Source organism: Mesoplodon densirostris, chromosome 8 (genome assembly GCF_025265405.1).
Source record: "Mesoplodon densirostris isolate mMesDen1 chromosome 8, mMesDen1 primary haplotype, whole genome shotgun sequence".
NCBI lineage: Eukaryota > Metazoa > Chordata > Mammalia > Artiodactyla > Ziphiidae > Mesoplodon > Mesoplodon densirostris.
In genome coordinates, this window is record NC_082668.1 from 58,761,043 (window position 1) to 58,778,709 (window position 17,667).

A 17,667-nucleotide genomic window follows, 5' to 3' on the forward strand; every position below is an offset into this window, starting at 1 on the left:
TGAAATCCCCCAATTATGAACTTTTAATCTCAAAATAAATATAAAAACAAGAAAGTAAATAAGCAGGTAGATAATAAATCCATTTTATTCCAATATATAATGTCAGGATTCAGGTCAGAGCTTACTCTAGGGACCTTTGAGATGGAGCAAAAGGACAAACACTTTTCTTCTAAGTGCATATATTTCTGAATCCCATGGGATACTTAGAAGTATCTATCTACTCATAAACTGGCCAATGCTGGTTGTTAGAATTAGTTATATTAAACCTGTCTTAAGAGGAAATGAAGCTGCTATTTAAAGAGCTGGTTCATTGGTCATTTTGAATAGTCCATTTTATTTAGACAGTATATTAGCCATGCGTACATGTCAGAGCTAGTTATTATAAGTAATATTATATCATGTTTCACTATGTGCTTTAACAATAATATATATTACATTTAATATATATTTATATATTTTTTCTTTACATCTTTATTGGAGTATAATTGCTTTACAATGGTGTGTTAGTTTCTGCTTTATAACAAAGTGAATCAGTTATACATATACATATGTTCCCATATCTCTTCCCTCTTGCAGCTACCTCCCTCGCACCCTCCCTATCCCACCCCTCTAGGTGGTCACAAAGCACCGAGCTTATCTCCCTGTGTTATGCGGCTGCTTTCCACTATCTATTTTACGTTTGGTAGTGTTTGTATGTCCATGCCACTCTCTCACTTTGTCACAGCTTACCCTTCCCCCTCCCCATATCCTCAAGTCCATTCTCTAGTAGCTCTGTATATTTATTCCTGTATTACCCCTAGGTTCTTCATGACATTTTTTCCCTTAAATTCCTTATATATGTGTTAGCATATGGTATTTGTCTTTCTCTTTCTGACTTACTTCACTCTGTATGACAGATTCTAGGTCCATCCACCTCATTACAAATAGCTCAATTTCGTTTTGTTTTATGGCTGAGTAATATTCCATTATATATATGTGCCAGATCTTCTTTATCCATTCATCCAATGATGGACACTTAGGTTGTTTCCATCTCCTGGCTATTGTAAATAGAGCTGCAATGAGGTTGTTTCCATCTCCTAGCTATTGTAAATAGAGCTGCAATGAACATTTTGGTACATGACTCTTTTTGAATTATGGTTTTCTCAGGGTATGTGCCCAGTAGTGGGATTCCTGGGTCATATGATAGTTCTATTTGTAGTTTTTTAAGGAACCTCCATACCGTTCTCCATAGTGGCTGTACCAATTCACATTCCCACCAGCAGTGCAAGAGTGTTCCCTTTTCTCCACACCCTCTCCAGCATTTATTGTTTCTAGATTTTTTGATGATGGCCATTCTGACTGGTGTGAGATGATAATCATTTTAGTTTTGATTTGCATTTCTCTAATGATTAATGATGTTGAGCATTCTTTCATGTGTTTGCTGGCAGTCTGTATATCTTCTTTGGAGAAATGTCTATTTAGGTGTTCTGCCCATTTTTGGATTGGGTTGTTTGTTTTTTTGTTATTGAGCTGCGTGAGCTGCGTGTAAATTTTGGAGATGAATCCTTTGTCAGTTGCTTCATTTGCAAATATTTTCTCCCATTCTGAGGGTTGTCTTTTGGTCTTGTTTATGGTTTCCTTTGCTGTGCAAAAGCTTTGAAGTTTCATTAGGTCCCATTTGTTTAGTTTGTTTTTATTTCCATTTCTCTAGGAGGTGGGTCAGAAAGGATCTTGCTGTGATTTATGTCATAGAGTGTTCTGCCTATGTTTTCCTCTAAGAGTTTTATAGTGTCTGGCCTTACATTTAGGTCTTTAACCCATTTTGAGCTTATTTTTGTGTATGGTGTTGGGGAGTGATCTAATCTCATACTTTTACATATACCTATCCAGTTTTCCCAGCACCACTTATTGAAGAGACTGTCATTTATTCACTGTACATTCCTGCCTCCTTTATCAAAGATAAGGTGACCATATGTGCGTGGGTTTATCTCTGGGCTTTCTATCCTGTTCCATTGATCTATCTTTCTGTTTTTGTGCCAGTACCATACTGTCTTGATTACTGTAGCTTTGTAATATAGTCTGAAGTCAGGGAGCCTGATTCCTCCAGCTCTGTTTTTCGTTCTCAAGATTGCTTTGGCTATTCGGGGTCTTTTGTGTTTCCATAAAAATTGTGAAATTTTGGTTCTAGTTCTGTGAAAAATGCCAGTGGTAGTTTGGCAGGGATTGCATTGAATCTGTAGATTGCTTTGGGTAGTAGAGTCATTTTCACATTGTTGATTCTTCCAATCCAAGAACATGGTATATCTCTCCATCTATTTGTATCATCTTTAATTTCTTTCACCAGTGTCTTATAATTTTTTGCATACAGGTCTTTTGTCTCCTTAGGTAGGTTTATTCCTAGATATTTTATTCTTTTTGTTGCAATGGTAAATGGGAGTGTTTTCTTAATTTCACTTTCAGATTTTTCATCATTAGTGTACAGGAATGCCAGAGATTTCTGTGCATTAATTTTGTATCCTGCTACTTTACCAAATTCATTGATTAGCTCTAGTAGTTTTCTGGTAGCATCTTTAGGATTCTCTATGTATAGTATGTCATCTGCAAACAGTGACAGCTTAAATTCTTCTTTTCCGATTTGGATTCCTTTTGTTTCCTTTTCTTCTCTGATTGCTGTGGCTAAAACTTCCAAAACTATGTTAAATAATAGTGGTGAAAGTGGGCAACTTTGTCTTGTTCCTGATCTTAGTAGAAATGCTTTCAATTTTTCACTATTGAGAACGATGTTGGCTGTGGGTTTGTCATATATGGCCTTTATTACGTTGAGGAATGTTCCCTCTATGCCTACTTTCTGGAGGATTTTTATCATAAATGGGTGTTGAATTTTGTCGAAAGCTTTCTCTGTATCTATTGAGATGATCATATGGTTTTTCTCCTTCAATTTGTTAATATGGTGTATCACATTGATTGATTTGCATATATTGAAAAATCCTTCATTTCGTGAATAAACCCCACTTGATCATGGTGTATGATCCTTTTAATGTGCTGTTGGATTCTGTTTGCTAGTATTTTGTTGAGGATTTTTGCATCTATGTTCATCAGTGATGTTGGCCTGTAGTTTTCTTTCTTTGTGACATCCTTGTCTGATTTTGGTATCAGGGTGATGGTGGCCTCGTAGAATGAGTTTGGGAGTATTCTTCCCTCTGCTATATTTTAGAAGAGTTTGAGAAGGATTGGTGTTAGCTCTTCTCTGAGTGTTTGATAGAAATCGCCTGTGAAGCCATCTGGTCCTGGGCTTTTGTTTGTTGCAAGATTTTTAATCACAGTTTCAATTTCAGTGCTTGTGATTGGTCTGTTCATATTTTCTATTTCTTCCTGATTCAGTCTTGGCACGTTGTGCATTTCTAAGAATTTGTCCATTTCTTCCAGGTTTCCATTTTATTGGCATAGAGTTGCTTGTAGTAACCTCTCATGTATTTCTGCAGTGTCAGTTGTTCTCCTTTTTCATTTCTAATTCTGTTGATTTGAATCTTCTCCCTTTTTTCTTGATGAGTCTGGCTAATGGCTTATCAATTTTGTTTATCTTCTCAAAGAACCAGCTTTTAGTTTTATTGATCTTTGCTATTGTTTCCTTCATTACTTTTTCATTTATTTCTGATCTGATCTTTATGAGTTCTTTCCTTCTGCAAACTTTGGGCTTTTTCTGTTCTTCTTTCTCTAATTGCTTTAGGTGCAAGGTTAGGTTGTTTATTCGAGATGTTTCCTGTTTCTTAAGGTAGGATTGTATTGCTATAAACTTCCCTCTTAGAACTGCTTTTGCTGCATCCCATAGGTTTTGGGTTATCATGTCTCCATTATCATTTGTTTCTAGGTGTTTTTTATTTCTTCTTTGATTTCTTCAGTGATCACTTCATTATTAAGTAATGTATTGTTTAGCCTCCATGTGTTTGTATTTTTTAAAAAGCTTTTCCTGTAATTGATATCTAGTCTCATAGCGTTCTGGTCGGAAAAGACACTTGATATGATTTCAGTTTTCTTAAATTTACCAAGGCTTGATTTGTGACCCAAGATATAATCTATCCTGGAGAATGTTCCATGGGCACTTGAGAAAAATGTGTATTCTGTTGTTTTTGGATGGAATGTCCTATAAATATCAATTAAGTCCATCTTGTTTAATGTATCATGTAAAGCTTGTGTTTCCTTATTTATTTTCATTTTGGATGATCTGTCCATTGGTGAAAGTGGTGTGTTAAAGTCCCCTACTATGAATGTGTTACTGTCGATTTCCCCTTTTATGGCTGTTAGTATTTGCCTTATGTATTGAGGTGCTCCTATGTTGGGTGCATAAATATTTACAATTGTTATATCTTCTTCTTGGATGTATACCTTGATCATTATGTAGTGTCCTTCTTTGTCTCTTCTAATAGTCTTTATTTTAAAGTCTATTTTGTCTGATATGAGAATTGCTACTCCATTTTTCTTTTGGTTTCCATTTGCATTGAATATCTTTTTCCATCCCCTTACTTTCAATCTGTATGTGTCTCTAGGTCTGAAGTGGGTCTCTTGTAGACAGCATATATATGGGTCTTGTTTTTGTATCCATTCAGCCAGTCTGTGTCTTTTGGTGGGAGCATTTAATCCATCTACATTTAAGGTAATTATTGATATGTATGTTCCTATTCCCATTTCCTTAATTGTTTTGGGTTCGTTATTGTAGGTATTTTCCTTCTGTTGTGTTTCTTGCCTAGAGAAGTTCCTTTAGCATATGTTGTAAAGCTGGTTTGATGGTGCTGAACTCTCTCAGCTTTCGCTTGTCTGTAAAGGTTTTAATTTTCCATCAAATCTGAATGAGATCCTTGCTGGGTAGAGTAATCTTGGTTGCAGGTTTTTCTCCTTCATCACTTTCAGTATGTCCTGCCAGTTCCTTCTGGCTTGCAGAGTTTCTGCCGAAAGATCAGCTGTTAACCTTATGGGGATTCCCTTGTGTGTTATTTGTTGTTTTTCCCTTGCTGCTTTTAATATGTTTTCTTTGTGTTTAATTTTTGACAGTTTGATTAGTATGTGTCTTGGCGTGTTTCTCCTTGGATTTTTCCTGTATGGGAGTCTCTGTTCTTCCTGGACTTGATTAACTATTTTCTTTCCCATATTAGGGAAGTTTTCAACTATAATATCTTCAAATATTTTCTCAGTCCCTCTCTTTTTCTCTTTTTCTTCAGGAACCCCTATAATTCGGATGTTGGTGCATTTAATATTGTCCCAGAGGTCTCTGAGACTGTCCTCAGTTCTTTTCATTGTTTTTTCTTTATCCTGCTCTGCAGTAGTTATTTCCACTATTTTATCTTCCAGGTCATTTATCCGTTTTTCTGCCTCATTTATTCTGCTATTGATCCCTTCTAGAGTATTTTTTAATTCATTTATTGTGTTGTTCATTGTTGCTTGTTTCATCTTTAGTTCTTCTAGGTCCTTGTTAAATGTTTCTTGCATTTTCTCTATTCTATTTCCAAGATTTTGGATCATCTTTAGTATCATTATTCTGAATTCTTTTTCAGGTAGACTGCCCATTTCCTCTTTATTTGTTAGGTCTGGTGGGTTTTTATCTTGCTTCCTCATCTGCAGTGTGTTTTTCTGTCTTCTCATTTTGCTTATCTTACTGTGTTTGGGGTCTCGTTTTTCAAGGTTGCAGGTTCGTAGTTCCCGTTGTTTTTGGTGTCTGTCCCCAGTGGCTAAAGTTGGTTCAGTGGGTTGTGTAGGCTTCCTGGTGGAGGGGACTAGTGCCTGTGTTCTGGTGGATGAGGCTGGATCTTGTCTTTCTGGTGGGCAGGTCCACATCTGGTAGTGTGTTTTGGGGTGTCTGTAGCCTTATTATGATTTTAGGCAGCCTCTCAGCTAATGGGTCGGGTTGTATTCCTGTCTTGCTAGTTGTTTGGCATAGGGTGTCCAGCACTGTAGCTTCCTGGTCGTTGAGTGAAGCTGGGTGTTGGTGTTGAGATGGAGATCTCTTGGAGATTTTCGCCGTTTGATATTACGTGGAGCTGGGAGGTCTCTTGTGGACCAGTGTCCTGAAGTTGGCTCTCCCACGTCAGAGGCACAGCACTGACTCCTGGCTGCAGCACCAAGAGCCTTTCATCCACACAGCTCAGAATAAAAGGGAGAAAAAGTAGAAAGAAAGGAAGAAAAAAGAAACAAAGAAAGAGAAAGAAAGAAAGAAAGAGAAGATAAAAGAAAATAAAATAGAGTAAGGTAAAAAATAAAGTTATTAAAATAAAAAATAAGAAAAAAAATTTTTAAGTAAAAAAAAAAAAAAAAAAAAAAACAGACGGAGAGAACCCTAGGACAAATGGTGAAAGCAAAGCTATACAGACAAAATCTCACACAGAAGCATACACATATACACACTCACAAAAAGAGGAAAAGGGGAAAAAATAAATCTTGCTCTCGAAGTCCACCTCCTCAATTTGGATGATTCATTGTCTATTCACGTATTCCACAGATGCAGGGTACATCATGTTGATTGTGGAGATTTAACCTGCTGCTCCTGAGGCTGCTGGGAGAGATTTCCCTTTCTGTTCTTTGTTTGCACAGCTCCCGGGGCTCAGCTTTGTATTTGGCCCCGCCTGTGTGTGTAGGTCGCCGGCGGGCATCTGTTCTTCGCTCAGACAGGACAGGGTTAAAGAAGCCGCTGATTCGGGGGCTCTGGCTCACTCAGGGCGGGGGGGAGGGAGGGGTACGGAGTGCGGGGCGAGGCTGCGGCGGCAGAGGCCAGCGTGACGCTGCACCAGCCTGAGGCGCGCCTCGCGTTCTCCCGGGGAAGTTGTCCCTGGATCCCGGGACCCTGGCAGTGGCGGGCTGCACAGGCTCCCCGGAAGGGAGGTGTGGAGAGTGTCCTGTACTCGCACACAGGCTTCTTGGTGGTGGCAGCAGCAGCCTTAGCGTCTCATGCCCGTCTCTGTGGTCCACGCTGTTAGCCGCGGCTCGCGCCCGTCTCTGGAGCTCCTTTAAGCAGTGCTCTTAATCCCTTCTCCTCGCTCACCAGGCAACAGAGGGAAGAAAAAGTCTCTTGACTCTTCGGCAGCTCCAGGCTTTTTCCCGTACTCCCTCCCAGCTAGCTGTGGCACACTAAACCCCTGCAGGATGTGTTCACGCAGCCAACCCCAGTCCTCTCCCTGCTCTCCGACCGAAGCCCGAGCCTCAGCTCCCAGCCCCCCGCCCGCCCTGGCTGGTGAGCAGAGAAGCCTCTCGGGCTGGTGAGTGCTGGTTGGCACCGATCCTCTGTGCGGAAATCTCTCCGCTTTACCTTCTGCACCCCTGTTGCTGTGCTCTTCTCCGCAGCTCCAAAGCTCCCCCCTCTGCCACCCGCAATCTCCACCTGCGAAGGGGCTTCTAGTGTGTGGAAACCTTTCCTCCTTCACAGCTCCCTCCCACTGGTGCAGGTCCCGTCCCTATCCTTTTGTCTGTTTTTTCTTTTTTCTTTTGCCCTACCCAGGTACGTGGGGAGTTTCTTGCCTTTTGGGAGGTCTGAGGTCTTCTGCCAGCGTTCAGTAGGTGTTCTGTACGAGTTGTTCCGCGTGTAGATGTATTTCTGATGTATCTGTGGGGAGGAAGGTGATCTCTGCGTCTTACTCTTCTGCCATCTTCCCCCTCTCTCTGGGTCTTCATTTCTGTGCGTTGGCTTTCTCTCTATTTATATATAATATTTATGTATTTTATATTTATATATATTTATGAATTATATATATATATATATATATATATATAAAAAGTTACACTTAGTGGTCTTTTAGCCTAAGGCTTAGCCATTTGTTACTTTACATGTGAATTTTCCAGTCATCTCTTGAGAAGGTGCCCTGTTCTCATGCTGTCTTTTCTTCAATCCAATAGCACACCTAAATTAATGATCAGAATTCTTAACTTTCTGAGCCCTCCAGCATGACCTCCCAATGTGGCTCCACCTGACAGCCAATTTTTTTACTTCTCCCCAACCTCAATTCCTGTACAGAAGATTCCTCTGTTGACTTGTGAACATTTGGGGTTCATGCGCATCTTCTTAATTTAATTGGTAGGATCCCCCCTGCCTAGATTGCCTTATGCATGTCTTTCATTTTATCATAATTCTGCCATGCTTTAGAGATTATTTATTTTAAGTTAGGCCATGATCTATTTAGAGTTGTACTTTTGGACCATTAATATGGCAGCTGATTGGACATATAATGGATTAGAAGAGACTGGACACCTGGAGTCCAGTTAAGGAGCCATTATAATAGTCCAGGTGAAAGATAATAAGCATCTGCCCTTGGCTGGTGGTAGCAGAATTGGAAAGACAGAGATGGACTCAAAACACAACTGATTTACTGATCCAATACAGAATCACTCATTTTGTCAATGTTATCCTAGCCTTTAATTATCATGGAAATAATCTGGAATGAGAAATGGCACCCAAATTTGAAAATTATTACCCTATAATTTTTCTGCTTGAGCATCTTTACAGAATTATATTTTCTATCAATCACTAGCATGAAAAACAGACTAAGAAAAAGCATTTTTACCTTGCTATATAGCTTTTAGTAGTGGTAAAATATAGTATGCCACTTATATTGTATGTTAATTTTTCCACAAACTCTTACTTCTTATAATTTTTGACCTTACAGTATTAAAGGGAGTTAAAAAGGACACGTATTATACATTTTTATTTTCACATGAGTAACTTGAACAATTGAGGTTTAATATTTTATTTCAGATCACATAAGGTCAGACCTTGATTTATAATTCATATCGCTAGTTTTTTTTAAATAATAAAGTATACATTTTCCTGAAATATATATCTATAGGTTCAACTTTTGCAGTCACATTCTCATTGGATAGTGCTGCCATTCCTACTGTGCTAACTGCTTATATAGCTTAATCTTGTTTTCTCAGGACATTATATACAGATTCTCAAAGTACTCTAAATATTTGTTCCATGAGGCTTTTCACTTTGTCTTCTGAAGATACTCTTTCCTATACCAAGGTTGATGCATTAGCATAAGATAGGTTGTATTATGGGAACAAATGAAACAAACAACTTCAAAATCTCAGCTGTTGAAAGCCACCAAGATCATTCAGTATCCATGTCCATCCTGCGTTGGCTGGGTTTCTTCTTCACTCCAGGATGGGGCAGCCACTATGTGCAACATTTTTGGACCCTGTGGTACAGAGAAAGAAAGAGGGGGAGCAAATTACACTCGGGCTCTTCAAGCTGCCACCTAGAAGTGACACACTTCACTTCTGCTCACATTTCACTGGCTAAAGCAAGTAAGAAGATCACACCTAATTTCCAGGGGCAGGGAAATGTAGTCATACCACGTGTTCAGAAGCAAAACCTAAAATATTTGGAGAACAGCACTGACAATGTGAGGAGAATAGCACTGACTCAGACATGCTCTGAGATCAGCTTTCAGAACTTTGGAAGAAAATATAAAGTATAAAATGTCTGGTGTAATTTAAGTCAAGATTTTCTCAGGGCAAGGAGATATCATGAGAGAACTTAATACAGGCTCTTGCAGCCACAGTTCTACAAATTACCCAGTAATATTGTGTTGTCAACAATCTGTATCTTTGTAGTGTTTCAAATGCCAAGTTTATTATGTGGTTAAAGCGTTCAGTCACTTTAATTTTAACAGCATTTATTTGCAGTAATGTTAAAAACTGATACATACAGTCCTAATTGAACGGTTCAAATGATCCTGTGTCTAGCATCCCATTTGTCCCTACATCCTTAATATCTTCTAAGAGCAAAATATCTCTTTTGTCTGCCTGGAGGAACCAGACACGAGGCTGTAAATGCTGAAACTCTGTCTATATGAACAGCTGCAGATACCTTCTTGATTAAATTGCCTGGACAATTCCATTTAAAAGATCAGTTCTTTATATGATTTGGTTGATTGATTAAATTGACTCTGATACATTTAGTTAGAGCAAGTGAACCAGGCTGAGCAATTAGTCAGAAGCCTGTGTCTACTGCAAAAATTTGCCAATAAATATTTTCACATGAAATACTTAGAAAATTGAAGCCAGAATCCATTTGTTACCTCAGGTTGTTGTGTAATTTGTATATATTATTTGTATCATTTAATTTAAGTCATTTATTATATACCATGTTTTTTTTCTTATTTATAAGACTGCTGTCTAGCAAAATATGAATTTCTTTAAGGCCAGGGTTGATTATCTACTTTGTCACTCCAGCACTAAAGAGAACATTCTAAGGTCATAATAATGATTATTTTCTACTTGATAGTGAGCTGTGTATCTCTGTCAAGTCTGGATTCAAGATCCCTTTCTAATTCTGACCAGTCTATAAAATGAAGCTTTTGGCCTTGATGACTTTGAATAGCTCATCATCTAAAAGTTCACCAGTAAATTATATTGTTAATTAAGAAAACTGGTTGACTCTTAGATGATTTTTTCTGGTAGATGTAATAAACCTTAATACATAATTATGCTGTGAAATATTTGAGTTTTAAGGAATCCAGGAAAACTTCCTCCTTAATGTTACTATTTGAACTTTGTGTAACTTCTCATTCAGCTATATTCAGGTATCTGATTAGGTTGTGGGTCCCAAATAAGGTATTTTGTTATCTGCAATACCATAACCATCATTTTATAATGGTTAATTTTAGAGAGTCTTTGCTGATGTGTTCTTGTATATGTAGTAAAGGTATTTTTCTACGAGTAGGGAGTATTTTCAAAAATACTCTTTTAATAACTCAAAATTTTAAAGGAAGATAAATAATAACTAAGATGCTTTCTAGCTCTCCTCTCTCCCCACAGAAGCCTAAACAAGGTTGGACCCATCTTTGAAAGACTGTATCACTGAAAGAATGTAACCGCTGTTCATAAGGGGTATTCCCAGGCCAAAATATGAATTCACCAAAGCAAGCTGGCAACCTTATTGAGTTTGCGCTACATAGCCACACACTAATGGATTGAGATTTTAAATAAATGTTTAACAGTTAGTGTTTCCCTTGAGAACAATGGCAAAGTATTGGTCTAATTTCTCAAATTCTTTGTTGTGACAGTATCAAAACATCTGCCCCCATACTTTCCCCACCTCTCCTAAAGGATATCTACTTTAAACCATTCTGACTTAAGACATCGGATACTTTTAAGTATAGTACATGTTACTAGATAAATAGTAGAACTGAAATGTATAAATTAAAATAATAAATCTTTAAATATTGACAAATGAAAACATGATCTCATTTTAACTCACAAAGTTCTCCCAGATCTTCACTTTGAACTAGGGAAGGAGATGATCATCATTTTCTTTATCTTTTCCTGACTTTATTTTTGGTAGTATGTTTTCATTATTTCAGCAAAGTGTCAGTAAATAGAACATTCACTGTCTAGGAGGATGTTTGCCATTACTTTACACAGTAAGAAAATATAAGTAAATTAACCTAGGTTATTTCCTCAGGCTTAATGTCATCAATATTTCCTTTCACATCTTCCAAAACAAGATCTTACGGGGGCAGGGGGAGGAGCAGGGGAGATGTTAGTACTTGAATGCCAGAGAAAAAAATGCACAGCAGGTACTATCCTGGGAAGTGGTTTTATCAATGAGACCAGTGTGTTAAGAGAGCAGTGTTTTCACCTACGTCTATTGGACCGACCTAAAGAGCAATATTTGGGGGTTAGTTATATAGACTGAAGCCAGGTTCCTGGGCTTCAGCCCTATTGGGTGTAACTCATTCAATAAATTCCTCCAGTTATAACATAGAGACTCTATTAATGGATTCTATTTAGTTCATCTTCATCTATAATATCGACAGATCCTTTTTGAACACCTACTATGTACAATGTATATGGCTTACAGAATCACTATGTTGGATGCATTCTTTATTGATAATTCTGTAATGACTACTTCCTACTGAATTTCATATGCATATAGATAACTAAAATAGAACATGAAAGCATCCCCAGGCTAAGTAATATGGTGGTCCAAGCAGTGTATTCTGCATATAAATTATAGCATCAAATATTTTCAGTAGGAAAATTGCTTCTTTCATTGCAACTAGATTTAGATTTCTGAATGTTGCCAGTTCAGCTAGTCTGTGGTATATTTTATGTAAATGAGCTTTAAAAACATTAGTGAAGTTTCCATAGTCAGGAATTGGAATTCTCTTATGGGAGGTTAGCCTTGTAGGTAGTCACATTTGGTCATACTCTGCTTCCAACCCTTGTAAGTATTAAGTATGTGAGTAGAACTGATCCCTTCCATTATGAGATAGGTATAAGAATATGCAGTTATTAATGGTTCTCACTATGGGCTTTCCTTTGGGGTATACTCTAGCATGGAAATAACTTTTCTGAAAAATAAATGTCACTGTTGCTTAGACCTGTTGAATTTCAGAATTATTTTATACTCACTGAATTTATGACCTTGACTTTCATAGAGATCCTCTGGGTTTATGTCTTATCATAGGGAATAAAAAGAAAACAGTATTGCTAAGAGGCTCTCTAATTAAAATCCATTGGTATGCAAGTATATATGAAAATGATTTAAAATCTCTTTAAATTAAAAGGCCATCTGATTCAAAATCTGCTTTGAAATAGGATCTAAATAGGCACTTAGATATTTACAAGTTATTTATATGAAGTCTTCTGAAATTTCATATTTGAAGCATTTACACCATGAGAGTTAATTCTGCTTAATTACTAGTCCTGCTGTTTTTATTCAGTAGCAAATGGAATTATTTTGTGACTCAGTTTCTCTGTAAAACTAATGCCTGTGGCCTGTATTTAATCCTATAGTTAGCATTTATTATATACCTAATACTGAATTAACTGTCAAACCTCCTTAGAAAAGACTGTAGAATTGTAACTATGGTAAACAACAGAGAATTTTAACAATCTCAAATAGACCTTTTTTTTTTTCAACCTTAGAAAGATCCTTCCTGATGACTTAGGTGTTTGATGTACTCTCTCTTGTCAATGAGTATTATTTAGATACTGTAAAGTCATTCTACTATTAATGTAAGAGAAATATAACTATAAAATGAGAAAGAGTGAGAGAGCTTGGAGAGATAGCAAGTGGTGAAAATGGGCCTTATATAAGAAAATGAGTGCCTTTTCCATCGTGATATGAAGATAGAGGAAGAATATGGAAATTCATACAGATATATTCATAGGAAATTGAAGGAGTTCTTCTTATTCATTTCTTTCTATTTTTTTCTGGGAAAGAAGAGGTGAGATCTCAAAAGTTTGAAGATAGGTAGAGAAGGTTTGAAAAAGCTGTGATGTGGAATGGGAGTGAGAAGAAAGCTCAGAAGAATCACCAGGCAGTGTGTGGCATTACCAGTGCCTTAGTCTGCACTTGATGTCCAGCATTCAGAACAGAGTAGGAAAACAGCTGGACCAATCTAGATCTGAAGTTTTGCCAGACCGGCATGGCAGAAGGAGCAGTGGGGCCAGATGGTCCACTTTACTGGCAAGAGAGTAATTGTAGTAATGAAGGCTAAACTGGATAGAGAAAGGGCAGAGTTTTTCATGAGGAACGGCATAAGTATTATTGCAGAAGATGAAGTAGTCTATGTGCAAAGGTTTCAAGATATAGGAGGGGGAAGGGAAGGAGGAAAACAAGTTAGGGAGGTGGTTCTTGGACTTGATTACACATTAGAATTCTCTGGGGATCTTTGAAAACTACCATTGCCTAGGTTCCATCCTCTGAGATTTGGTTGAATTAGTCCATAGTATATCCTGGGCAATGGGAACATATTTTACAGCCAAAGTTGAAAACCCTTGTTTAGAGCCTCTTATAAAGAACCTTACAGTTTTTGCAAAGTGGTTGTCACTTTATTTTCAAGGCAATGGAGAATCAGCAAAGGGTTTAAAAGGGATAGTGTAAATTATTATTTATTTTAGAAAAGTAACTTCGTCCTCAGAGTGACTAACCGATACCAAAAGAGAATGATTAGGAGAAAGGGAGACTAGTGGAGAGAATATTTCAGTATTCTGGGCCAGAAAGAGTATGATCTTGAACCAGGGACAAACAAAAGAATTATAGAGTAGGGGACATAGTTGTGATGCTTCAGCATAAGAGCTTATTACACCTATTAATATATGTGTAAAATGATGAAGGCTGGTCTAAGATAACTGAGATTTTTTTATTTTGGATAATTTGCTAGTTTTAAATTACTGCATAACAAATTACTGTCGACCTAGTCATTCAAAACATTTATTATCTCACTGTTTCCATGAGTCAAGAGTACAGCCATGGCCTCTCTAATTTCTCTGCTTAAGAGTCTCACCAGGCTATAACCAAGATATGAACCAAGAGTCAAGTCTCAGCAGAGGTGTGACTTGGGAAAGCTCCTCTTCCAATCTCCCTTGAAATTGTTGGCAGAATTCCTCTTCATGCACGTATAAGGCTGAGACCCCTGTTTTCTTACTAGCTAACAGCCAAGGGCTGCCCTCACGCCCTAGAGGCTGCTTGCAGTCCCCTACCCTGTGGCCACACCATAGGCATTTTATGGCATGGCTGTTTGCTTCTTCAAGGCCAGCAGGAGAGTTTATTTCTCCACAAAAAGGGCCCAGTCACTCTTTTAAGGGTTTTTACCTGATTAATTCAGGCCCAGCCAGGGTCATCTCCCTTTTGATTAACTCACAATCAGTGATTTGGCATGTTAATAGTATCTGTGCATTCCCTTCCCCTTTGCCACATACCGTAACCTAATCATGGGGCTGACTTCCTATCATATTCACAGGTCTTGCCCAAACTCAAAGGGAAGAGATTATATACACATATACACCAGCATACAGGAGTCAGCTATGTTGCAGTTAATTAAGGTGAGGAATATAAGAGAATTAGAATGGTTTAGGAGGAAACCGGTGGCCTCAGTTTTAGATATGTTGAATTTGGGGGTATTTAGGCACCCAGTTAGAGTGGATCAATAGGTGGCATAGAAATTAGTAAAGAGATGGGAATTGGAAATACATGTTTGGTAGTGATTGGTGGAGGTGACAGTTAATCATCCAGAGGAAGACTGTAGCAAGAAGTGGGCTGAGGACAGGAGCAAGAGCTAGTAAAGCCAGAACATCTGCATCTGTATTTCAACCCACACCTCTTTTTTTTTTTTTTTGCGGTATGCAGGCCTCTCACTATTGTGGCCTGTCCCGTTGTGGAGCACAGGCTCCGGATGTGCAGGCTCAGTGGCCATGGCTCACGGGCCCAGCCGCTCCGTGGCATGTGGGATCTTCCCAGACCAGGGCACGAACCCGTGTCACCTGCATTGGCAGGTGGACTCCCAACCACTGTGCCACCAGGGAGGCCCCAACCCACACCTCTTGATTCCAGTCCAATATCTCATATACAATCTTTCACTATTCCTCTTCTTTTGATAATATCCTGCTCTTCCTAGTCTGTGGTCCACTCTTTGTCCTCCTCCCACCTCTAAGTCACACTACACAGAAGTGAGAATCAAGATCTTTCTTTGTGATATCCAAAGAAGCCATACAGATGGCCAGTAGACACATAAAAATATGCTCAACATCACTAATGATTAGAGAAATGCAAATCAAAACTATAATGAGGTACCACTTCACACTGGTCAGAATGACCATCATTAAAAAGTCTACAAGTAACATGCTAGAAAGGGTGTGGAGGAAAGGGAAACCTCCTACACTGTTGGTGGGAATGTAAGTTGGTGCAGTCACTATGGAAAACAGTATGGAGGTTGCTCAGAAAACTAAAAATAGAACTACCGTATGATCCAGCAATCCTACTCCTGGGCATATATATGGAGAAATCCATACTTCGAAAAGATATGTGCACCCCAATGTTCATCGCTGCACTGTTTACAATAGCCAAGACATGGAAACAAGCTAAATGTCCATCAACAGATGAATGGATAAAGAAGATGTGGTACATATATACAACAGAATACAACTCAGCCGTAAAAAAGAATGAAATAATGCCATTTGTAACAACATGGATGCAACTAGAGATTTTCATACTAAGTGAAGTAACTCAGAGAAAGACAAATACCATATGGTATCACTTATATGTGGAATCTAATATATGGCACAAATTAGCCTATCTACAATACAGAAACAGACTCACAGACATAGAGATCAGACCTGTGGTTGCCAAGGGCTCGGGGGAGAGGGATGTACAGGGAATTTACAGTTGGTAGATACAAACTATTACATTCAGAATGGATAAACAGCAAGGTCCTACTGTATAGCACAGGAAACTGTATCCAATCTCCTGAGATAAACCATAATGGAAAAGAATATTAAAAAAAGAATGTATATATATATATATATATATATATATATATACACACACACATATATGTATAACTCAGTTACTTGGCTGTACAACATTGTAAATCAACTATTCTTCAATTAAAAAAATAATAAGCTTGCTTTATTTTAAAAAAAGGAATCTTTGTGAAAGCCTTGCAAATCACAGGCACTAAGATTGACTCTCTTATGCTCTCTGTTCCCAGACAGGGAATTGTAGGTCCAGTGGAGGGAGATGGTATCACCATTAGCCCTGAGCTGCTTCATTTCTTCTTTCTTCATTTCTTTTTATCAGAAAGCAGGACTTACTGTGCACTTTTCCCTGCTTCCTCAATCCCAGAATTGTCTATGAAGGAAAAAGATGGCACACATTTGGAATGCAGAAATAATCATATGTATCTGTCTCTGAAATCTTTTGTCTGTTTATTGAAACCTCTGCAGCAGTATTGTTAGGCAGTCTGGTCTGTGATAATAGAAACAGAAAGTAAGCTTGGTTAGTATATTTTGATCAGACTTTCCTCCATTCTTTTAAATCTTTTTCTTTCAGGTTATATTCAAGAAGAATGTGTCATCCCCTGTCCATTTGATTGCAAGTTAAGTGATTGGTCTAGTTGGGGGTCTTGCAGTTCATCTTGTGTTGGAGTGAGAATTCGATCCAAATGGCTGAAAGAAAAACCATACAATGGAGGCCGCCCATGTCCCAAATTGGATCTCAAGAATCAGGTAAAGTGCATGAAGCAAAAAATACAAAGCTGAAAAAGTATCTCCTTTATTATTTCCTGTTGAAATTGAAGTCATCATCTTGTTATAAGTAGCTCGCAAAAAGTTATTACAAGTTCAGAAGAGTGGATAAGAGGGTAGAAATTAATATAATAGAATTAGGAAGAGAAGCCTTGCCCACTTCTAGGCAATGCCAAGAATGACTTGGTAATATTAGAAATAATAATGTTTACAAAAATTAAATCCAATTGGTTTTTAAATTACCTTGAAATGTCATTTGATTAATCATGATATTATGAAAGGGGTGTGTGTGTGTGAGTGTGAGATAATGTTGGGAGAATGTCAATTACTTTATGGCTATAGATAAAATTAGTGGTCTCATCCACATACTCCAAAAATGGTGTTCTAATTTTCCTGCACCTAACTCTTCATACTAATTTTCTTTGTTCCTAATCTTATCAATGTTTCCACAGCTCTTCATGTCTCTTCAGAGCTATTTCTCTACCTTTTCCCCCAAGATCAAAGCTGTTTTCATAAATGGAACCCTAAAGGATACTCTTCCATGTAGATATCTAATAAAATTGCCATCGTAAGCAATCAAAGTTGATTAGAGTATTTCAGTTGGCCTTACCTACATAATGGAGTCTAAGATTTAATTAAGAATTATAATAAAGAACTAAAATTTCTCCCATG

The 17,667-nt window shown here is 37.9% G+C and overlaps 1 protein-coding gene across 1 annotated transcript in view; it reads left to right on the forward strand.

Moving 5' to 3' along the window:
- THSD7B (thrombospondin type 1 domain containing 7B) overlaps positions 1-17,667 on the forward strand; it is an 801,116-nt gene that overhangs the window by 576,538 nt on the left and 206,911 nt on the right. The window contains exon 14 of the mRNA XM_060106700.1: positions 16,802-16,977. Within this exon, the coding sequence (XP_059962683.1) occupies positions 16,802-16,977 (176 nt within the window). The remainder of the gene's footprint in view (positions 1-16,801; positions 16,978-17,667) is intronic.